This window comes from Coffea eugenioides, chromosome 9 (genome assembly GCF_003713205.1).
Source record: "Coffea eugenioides isolate CCC68of chromosome 9, Ceug_1.0, whole genome shotgun sequence".
Lineage (NCBI taxonomy): Eukaryota > Viridiplantae > Streptophyta > Magnoliopsida > Gentianales > Rubiaceae > Coffea > Coffea eugenioides.
Genome location: NC_040043.1, coordinates 33793258 through 33802402, shown reverse-complemented (window position 1 = coordinate 33802402; position 9145 = coordinate 33793258). Strand labels below are relative to the sequence as shown.

At 33.8% G+C, this 9145-nt stretch overlaps 3 protein-coding genes across 3 annotated transcripts; all 3 read right to left on the bottom strand.

Moving 5' to 3' along the window:
* Positions 1-1435: 1435 nt before the first annotated feature.
* Positions 1436-3530, bottom strand: LOC113782460 (replication protein A 70 kDa DNA-binding subunit B-like). Its single transcript, XM_027328353.1, has 9 exons — positions 3384-3530; positions 3013-3286; positions 2789-2885; positions 2529-2653; positions 2352-2433; positions 2132-2267; positions 1874-2031; positions 1666-1786; positions 1436-1552 (listed from the first exon to the last, which is right to left on the bottom strand). The coding sequence occupies exons 1-9, from the start codon at positions 3528-3530 to the stop codon at positions 1436-1438; spliced, it is 1257 nt and encodes a 418-aa protein (XP_027184154.1).
* Positions 3531-3684: 154 nt separating this feature from the next.
* LOC113782459 (ATP-dependent DNA helicase PIF1-like) lies at positions 3685-4575 on the bottom strand. The gene has a single exon (XM_027328351.1). It carries the CDS (start codon positions 4573-4575, stop codon positions 3685-3687), a length of 891 nt encoding a protein of 296 aa, XP_027184152.1.
* A 9-nt stretch (positions 4576-4584) lies between these two features.
* On the bottom strand, positions 4585-7658 carry LOC113782458. The gene is made up of 3 exons (XM_027328350.1): positions 6836-7658; positions 5486-6542; positions 4585-5365 (listed from the first exon to the last, which is right to left on the bottom strand). The coding sequence occupies exons 1-3, from the start codon at positions 7656-7658 to the stop codon at positions 4585-4587; spliced, it is 2661 nt and encodes an 886-aa protein (XP_027184151.1).
* Between the last annotated feature and the right edge of the window lie 1487 nt (positions 7659-9145).

The following is a 9145-nucleotide window of genomic DNA, read 5'->3' as shown; positions in this document are numbered from 1 at the left end:
AACCCAACCATTCCGAGAATGATTGCTGGAGAAAGTCTGGGAAGTGTTTGGCTTGTGGTAGTACGGAGCACCAACTCGCGAACTGTCCAAGCAAGATGAAGATGGGAGATAACACTCAGAGGCCAGAAAAGTCAACCTCTAAACAGACCAGTACCGGAGGAAGTCGATCGAAAGTACCGGCTAGGGTCTATGCGTTGGACTATCAACAGGTCCCTGAGGCAACTGAGATGGTTAAAGGTACAATTTCAATTTTTCACCGTTTAGTTAGGGTTTTAATCGATCCAGGTGCAACACATTCTTTTATAAACCCTAACTTTATGAGTAGGATAGACTTGAAGCCAATTAAATTACCATATGATTTGGAGGTTAAAACACCTACTGGAGACAAAAGTTTAATTGCTAACCTAGTGTATAGGGATTGTGAAATCTGTGTTGGGGAACGAAAATTGTTGGCCGATTTGATAGGCTTAGCAATTAAGGGGTATGATGTGATTTTAGGGATGGATTGGCTAGTCCGTTATAATTTCCAGTTGAATTGTAGGACAAAAATTGTAGAATTGTGTATTCCAGGGGAGGCAACCCTGAAGTTGGATGTGAGGGGTAAATTGGTTTCGTCTGCACTTATTTTAGGAACTAGTTTTGTTCGTCAAAAAAAATAAATATTTAGTTAATTTTATAAAAATATCGATATAAAATATAAATTTAATGTATAATCTATTATAACTTGTCTTAAGTATATTACTATATGCGCATTGTAATATAAAGTATTCTTATAATATAAATTTGAACATCTAATCCAGTGAATAATGATTCAAAAATGAAAAAAATAACATTCAACAATACCATAACATTTAAAAACTTGAAAATAAATAAAAAAGTGCAGTAAATAGTATTAAATAATATTCTATTCTTCAGGAACTTGTTTTGAATTTTCTTATGTTTGAACATTATCCTCGATTTGTCCGTGCAAATCAACATTTATTGATTTTTCATTATCACTACATGATAGGAAAACAGGATAATTAAGTATAAAAAAAATAAATGATTTATCGCATTCAAGGTTATGTATAACAATACGTAAAGATTATAATTTTAAAAAGTAAAATAGTATATTAAATCTACCTTCTCATGCAAATCTTTTTATGAGGATTCCCTTCTTCTGTGATTTTTGTTGAACCCTCTAATGAATGATTCATATGAAGTGTATTGAAATACTGTTGATTAGAATCATCCGGTCTACTAATTGGGATCTGGGAAGAAAATGTTTCAGGTTGGTATTGGTTGTTGGTTCCACCAATCTGATAATGATTTATCAAAATTAAAGGTAAAATATTATGTGAGATATAATATGTGAAATATAAGAGAAATTTATTGCACATTACCTGTGAAAGCATGAAATTCGTTTCCCTCTCGAAATCACAGTGGAACCATCTAGTCACTGTAAATCTATTACTAGTTCCAGATTGTAATTGTTCAACTTGATTTGGAACACAAAAGGTTTCCATGTGATCTTATTTATAATTGATGACACGATTTCATTGCTAAATCCTTCCTGAAAATGAAATGCATAATAGATTTTTTTTTGTTAGAATATTCAACGGCTAATATAAGTGTCGGATTGTCTACTATTATTAAAAACTTCTCAAAAATTAGATATAAGTTTACCTTATTAAATTCTTCAAGAACAAAAGAAAGTTTGTGTTCTATTATTCTTTCAGCCTCTTGATCAAATATAACAAACCAAGCACTACCGGTTGCATCACTTGCCAAGACTTTTAACATATACCTGTATAAATACACATATTCTAAAAGTTATATTTATGTGGATATTGTAGCAATTAAAATGATAAAAAGGTTAACACCTATGACATACCTCAATTTAGGATACTCCACATTTTGATTGCAAGCATTGCACACAAAATTAGATCCTTCTAATGTCACTTTTCTCTGACATTTTGGACATGCTTTGTAGTACAGTTGACTATTGAAATCAACTTTCAGAATTGTCACTTTGGAAGTGTAAACCAATTCCTAGAGAAATGAAAAGATCTTAGCAGTCAATTTAAATAATAAATATTTTTAATTGTGAAAACTAATGTGCTATAATTGTAACTTGTAACTTTAATTGTACCTCTGTTTCAACACCGGCCATTATCTGATATATCTCTGATAATAATTTTCGATTCTTGAACATTAGTTGCTGTATAGCTTCTTGCGTCTTTTGAGGATGTAAAACCTCAATAGTTTGAGAAGCAGTGCTATCAATGCTAATAACAATTTTATCTTAATTTCTTATATACAATATATATGAAAATATTAAACAAACATTTAGTAAAGATATATAGCTTTACCAATTCAAATAATCTGCAACTTTAGAAATATTTAGATTCATATATACTCGTGTGGCAGTTGTTGATGACAGATAGTATGAACCTGAGTAACAATTTATCGTGAGGTCCATTAAGAATGCTAATGAAAAGAAATAAATATGTTTACTATGAGAGTTTCACTGATGTTTATGTCATTACCTCTGAATTGTTTAACTGTCATTGAAGAGATCACCAACACTAATGGTTGATCAGACACCAAAATAGTCTCATCATCGAACTGATTCGATGTTGTTCCCCATAATGTGACATTAATGCTTTCACCACTTCAATATAAAGCACTCAAAATTAATACTTGAATAGAAATTACTCAAAAATAATTGTTCAAATAAGAATATGAGCTGATCTTCATATTACAACTAATTTATTTAGCAGACTAAATAAAAAAAAGCAACAAGTACCTTTTATTAGTAATTGCAATATCTCGTTTTTTTACAGTTCCATTACTCTTCGAAACTTCATAAATTGCTCCCACTTTAGAAAGTCTTCCCACCACATCTATATTGCACACAAATAAATAAGTATAACACATATAGTTATCTAGGAATCACTACTTTCAAATGAATAAAACTAAAAGTAGTATTTATAAAAGTAGTATTTACCCTATTAACTTATTACGTCATACCTGATAAGAATGTAAAAACTTGACATCGTGAAGAGAGGTCATTGAAATCGATGAATTCAAATTTGTGAAATTTTATTGAACTCATTCGACCATCAAGCTTTTTCACCAGAGTTGTATAAGTGAAATAAATATTATGCTCATTGTGCACAACATTCCAAGATTGTTTTCTTGGTGTCACTCTAAATTTCTCCAAAATATAGACATCTCCCTCAAGTAGTTGTGGTCGAAACCTTTGTACCAAATTTTTTGGTACAATAGCTACCATATGATTATCCTAAAACAATTCAGACATCACAGATTACGAAAAAATTGTCATGAAATAAACAAATTTAACTCAAATCAGTCATAGATAGATGAATGATGGTACTTACATTTTCATCGAGCAGTACCATTTCAAGAGCAAACACATCACCAGTATTTGTGTTAATGGCATCCCACATGCGCGTCACTCTAACCTTGATTTTCTTGGAATCAAATCCCACAGTCAACTGATTCAAGAGCTTGTGGCTTGAATTCATTGTAACGAACTTGTGTCTGCTACCAAAATTCACCAACTTATAAAATAATTGCATATAGGTATCTAAACTAAATACTTCAATATATGATTAATAAGCGCATAAATAAAAACAAACAAAATTGCATACGCATGAATTATAAATCAAGCTTTAGAATTTAACCTATACCAATGCGTAAATTATCATATATGTCTCGATAAACAATATTTCTTGTACGACAATTTTCCGGATTTCGATCATCCTTGATCAAAAACTTCAATCCTTGACGGGAGGTTACTCGAGAAGCAGCAACGTATAATTGGCCGTGACTAAATACAGGTTTTGTCAAGTACACTCCAACGTTATCAAAAGTTTGGCCTTGACTCTTATTTATTGTCATAGCAAAACAAACCTTAATAGGAAACTGATGTCGAATCATCACAAAAGGCCATTTTGAATCCGTAGGAGTCATGTCAATCCTGTGAATGAAAAATCTTGTCCCTATACTTGACCCTGTAATCATTTCAGCTTCTATGATGTTATCTCCCAGATTTGTAATTATCAACCGTGTACCATTGCATAGACCCCGACTCTGATTCATATTGCGTAGCAGAATAATTGGAATTCCAACCTTTAACTCAATTGAATGATTTGGAATTCCAGAGAATTTAAGTGTATTCAAAAACTCAACAGGGTATAAAGAAGCTTGCTCAAGTCCGCAATCAGAGGTGGGACAGATTCTATCAGCACTTAAGTATATCCTAGAATGGCCAAGAATGGATGATAGAATAACAGAATTTACTTCATCAACAACATCATTGGTCGGGGCAAGAATAGCTCTATTGCGAAGATATGAAGCATTATTATAATTAGCCAATAGATCAGGTTTCGTACTATCAATAATGCAGTGTATGCAGTCAGTATCCTGAGGAATGAGTAGATCATCAGGAATCTCTATCCAAGTAGATTCGTCTTCATCATCAAAGGAAATAGCTGGTAATTTTCCTTCACCCAAATCTAAAATCCATTTGCTGAATTCTTCTAAACTTTCAACAGAATCTGAATGCATGTCATTACCTCATATACGCATATTCAAAGATAATAGATATAAATGACAATGACCCCAAAGCAAAGAAGAACGATTAATTGATGAAGCAACAATTTCAGTTCTACCCCCTTTGGGTACGACAGGAAGAATTTGCCTGAAATCACCACCAAGTAACATAGTTTTGACACCAAAAACTTTGTGCTCAGAGTCAGGATCACGAAAGCGTAAGATATCCCTAAATGTTCTATCAACCGCTTCAAAAATATTTCGATGTAACATTACAGCTTCATCCCAAATAATCAATGATGCCTTGCAAATTAACTCAGCCAATTGTGATCCCTGTGATATTGCGCAAGTAGAATCACCATCTATAATTATAGGAATTTTAAATCTCGAGTGAGCTATCCTTCCACCAGGCAGCAATAGAGAAGCTATACCAGAAGATGCTACCACCAAAACTATTTTTCCTTGTGAACGTAATCGAGCAATTATAGTTCTCCACAAATAAGTCTTTCCTGTTCCTCCACTACCATAAACAAAAAAGAGACCACCGAAACCATAATCAACAGCATGAATGACTGCATTATACACTTGTAGCTGTTGCTCATTCAACCCACTTCGTAGTTGAAAGTGTTCTTGTGCAAGAATTTCCCTGTTATAATTCAATTCCTCAATAATAAACCGATTTCGATTATCATTATCCAATAGCATATCAGGAAATGGGATTCCAGGAAATTCTTTCAAACTTCTACTATTTCGATTGAGAATTTTTTCAATTTCATAAAATGCATAATTCTTTATTTGGGAATCACTGAAAGATATAAAATTATCTCCGAGTATACGACGTTGTCGATAGGATATGTCATCAGAAAGAAACTCTCAATTTTTCTCCCATAAATCTAATGGATTAGACACCTCACAAAATAATAACATGATCACAAATAATTCACGTAATTGCTGACCTGTTTGCCAATTTGCTGCTTCTCTTATAGCATTATGCCATTCTTCATCACCACCCAATAATCCTAACGCTTGACATGCTGCTTTAAACGTTGGATGCACGACTCCGTTAATTGTCCTAATCTCCTCAAATGACCTTGGACCTTTGACAATGTTCAATAACATGCGTAAGTAGAATCTTTCTCCAGTTGAAGGATGAGCATAAAAAATTCTACCTATTGATCGACCAGACTTTCGTTTAACCCATTTTCTCAGCTTCTTTTTCCATGTCCATTGTGTAGGAAAATCTGCATAAGTCAACTGTTGAGCAGATGTATCTATGGAATTCGTTTTCATCCATTCAATGACCATTGTACTATGTTCTTCTGCTCTGTTTAATACTTCATCCAAAGGATCATTATCACCAAATAGCACTGGCTGTTCATTTGGAAGATGAAAATTTAATCTTTGAACGGCAATACTTCGATATTGGATGTCAAAATCAAATATTCTCCAGCAAGCCTCTGATGCTGATATATATCGGCAATCTAGATATCTTTTTATCTCATCCACTTCACGAACAACTCGTGTTCCACTCTGTCCATCAGTTGCATCATTTTCCTCAATGACAAAAGTGGCTCTATCATATCTTTTATTCACATATTTGAATAAATATTTTATAGACCTGCTTTGATTGCACAATTCAACACAAACATGTCCCCAATATTTGACAACCAAATCAACATTATGAGGAACGATCCATCGATTATCAATTTTCACACCAGCTTTAATACCTTCTCGTCTATTGTCCCTTCTCCTGTATACTGGAAAACCTTTTTCATCAATTATTGTTTCGGTCTGAAAATATTTGGGATAATGTTTACTGTACTTTCCATTTTTCATACACGGTGACCTTGTATTAGCTGGTCCACATGGTCTGTGTGTCATAAATTGTAAAACTGCTTCATAAGCTATTGGATCAGTATTCTTATCTGGCAGTTCGGCTGAAATGATTCGATCAACATCTCTTGGTGTAGTGCACTTATCATCTGGATGTAAGAATAACAGAATATGCGCATGGGGCAACCCTCTCTTTTGAAACTCAATTGTATATAATGTTGTACAAAGTATAAGTATATGAAATTAAATGAGAATTTGATATACATTAAATATTTTTGAACAAATAAATAAAATATTTTGTTAGATCAAATACCTGCCATCACCTTGCCAAAATGCTGTCCATGTGTTAAATCATTCATCAATTGATCTAATTTTATGTGAAAAACATGTGTAACGATATCAGGTCGATCCACAACTTTCTAATCAGGGATCAAACTTATACCCTTGCTGATTTCTGGCCAATTAGAATTGCATGTGAAAGTAATGAAAAGATCAGGAGGACCCATGAATCTACATATTGCCATTGCATCTTGATAATTTTGAACCATATATCTTGGTCCACCGGTAAAAGTTGAAGGCAAAACCAACCGTTTTCCTGCCGATGCAGGTGTCGTATCACCTCGTACCACATTATCTTGCAAACCTTTGTATAATTCTGCTCTAATCTTTTGCTGATTGGCACGAATCCAATTCAAATTATTTTCCTCAATTGCAGCAAAAGCATCAACAATATACTGCTGAAATAAATTACCTGCACTGACCAATGTTTTCGTTTCATTGAGTCTATTTTGTATTCTGAAAGCATAGAATTCCCGCATGCTGATAAACTTTCTTTTACCGTTACTCTTTCTTGGATTTGGAGACACATTTCTCGGTATGTTCACCCTAAAACCATCTTCACCGTAAGAAAATATGATTGGATATTGCATCGCCATAAAACTTGGATGCAATTCGGTGATTCTTTTTAACCCCATAGTTTTTTCCTCAACAATAATATCTCGATTTCCCCTTGCCTGCTCTCTATCACCGACTATAAGTGCAGCTACCTCTGATGATGTTGGTAAGTTGTATTGTCTTCCATCTCGAGATCGAGTACCAATCAATCTCAAACGAACTGACATGTAATTGGATTCCTGAAACCTGTCCCTTGCCATTCGAAATGCCTTTGCAAGTGGATTATACTCGTCCAACATCTCTTTCAATCCATTGACAATTTCAGGATCCAAATCACAATTTCTGTTTGCTGTACTAAACGGATGCATCATATTCCTGACCTCATTTTGTGTGTCATGAACATAAAACTATGCGAAAGTTCCAAGACGACCATCAGGAGGTATAAGAGACCCTATTTTATGATGATTTTGCCCATTGATTCGAAAAACGTACGGGCCACGTCCATCATTTATGGTGTTGTCAATACAACTACCCATCGATGTGAATGCATACATCATGTTAAAAGCTCTGATATTCTCTCGAAAATGTTTAGCTTGACGTCCTCCCTTATAATCCAATAATTGCTTCAGAAATTGTGGTGGTTCCGTAAGTAGAGGCAATTGAACTTGCCCTTCTTGACAATAGATTGAAAATCTTGGAGAAGCAACACGTTGAGATTTTATGGTTCTCTCTTCATACCATAAAATTGCTCCACAATAAGGACATGTATGCGAAGGAAATCCAAAATCCCAACGTTCAAAAAATGTACCTATGAATTATAAAAGATTACATTTGTCACCACGAAACCAAGAAACTAAATGACTCTCACATTTAAATCACAATAACTTACGTTTAGGAATGTCTCTTCGTTCATAATTAGGTACATTATTGCATGAAGTATCCATTTCTGAATCTGCGTGAATATATTCAAAAAATAGTGCTTGAATAGATAAAATCATAAAACTATAAGAAAATTATTATTGTCGTAATTGTAAGAGAAATCACATGCCTAATAAAGTGTCTGAATTAGCGAACTGATTCATATCTAATTCCTCGTTCCCCACATAAAATATTGGCATTCGTTGATTCGAATGACCAATTTTGACCAACAACCATATGAGAAACTATGTCATTCTGAATTTCGATTTGAGTATCATATGATTGCCCTAGAATTGAGGAATGTGAATTTATGGCTGCACCCGCCACGATTTCGACTCGATTATATTGACTTCCTGTAACTTGAGTAGGTATGTAGTGATTATGGGGGATATGGGTTTGGTTGTAAGGTGAGTCTAATAACGTGGTTATTGAAGTCTCCATCTGACCATCTTCAGAAACAACAGTTCGCGAAATCACGTGGCGATAGGGCTGCTGTTGAATACTTTTCGATCCACTCATAGTTTCAAAAAAATTATTATGTGAAACAATAGGCAGGTTGTACTCATTGGTAAATGGTGACATTATTAAACTTGGATATAATCTTCTAAGATGTCTAGCACGATCTACATTTGGGTGAAGTCTGCTCAATGGGGATATTTGGGTATGTCGAACAGTCAGGTGGTTACGTTGATTTCTACGTTCTAACATTACGGCTCGTCGTATGCTCCTACGATATCTATCCAGCTCAATCGAATCCACTGATAAAAATAAAATACAAGTGTAGTTTATCTAGAGCAATAATCAATAATTTTATTAGGAGAATTATCAAAATATGTAAATATCAATTTATCCTAATTATTATGATTAATAGTGCACATATATTTAGACTAACTTTGTTGTTTATGTTATAGTAAATATATATACACACAGATGCGCACAC

Coding starts and splice junctions, on each gene's coding strand:
- LOC113782460 (XM_027328353.1), bottom strand. CDS start 3,530: ATGAATTCAAGCCACAAGCTCTTGAATCAGTTGACTGTGGGATTTGAT. Junction 2,654..2,788: donor ATTGCAATTACTAATAAAAG/GTACTTGTTGCT, acceptor TTTATATTGAAG/TGGTGAAAGCATTAATGTCA. Junction 2,268..2,351: donor GTTGCAGATTATTTGAATTG/GTAAAGCTATAT, acceptor AATTGTTATTAG/CATTGATAGCACTGCTTCTC.
- LOC113782459 (XM_027328351.1), bottom strand. CDS start 4,575: ATGCATTCAGATTCTGTTGAAAGTTTAGAAGAATTCAGCAAATGGATT.
- LOC113782458 (XM_027328350.1), bottom strand. CDS start 7,658: ATGATGCATCCGTTTAGTACAGCAAACAGAAATTGTGATTTGGATCCT. Junction 6,543..6,835: donor TTGGCCAGAAATCAGCAAGG/GTATAAGTTTGA, acceptor TCTTACATCCAG/ATGATAAGTGCACTACACCA. Junction 5,366..5,485: donor CGTGAATTATTTGTGATCAT/GTTATTATTTTG, acceptor TATATCTTTCAG/TGATTCCCAAATAAAGAATT.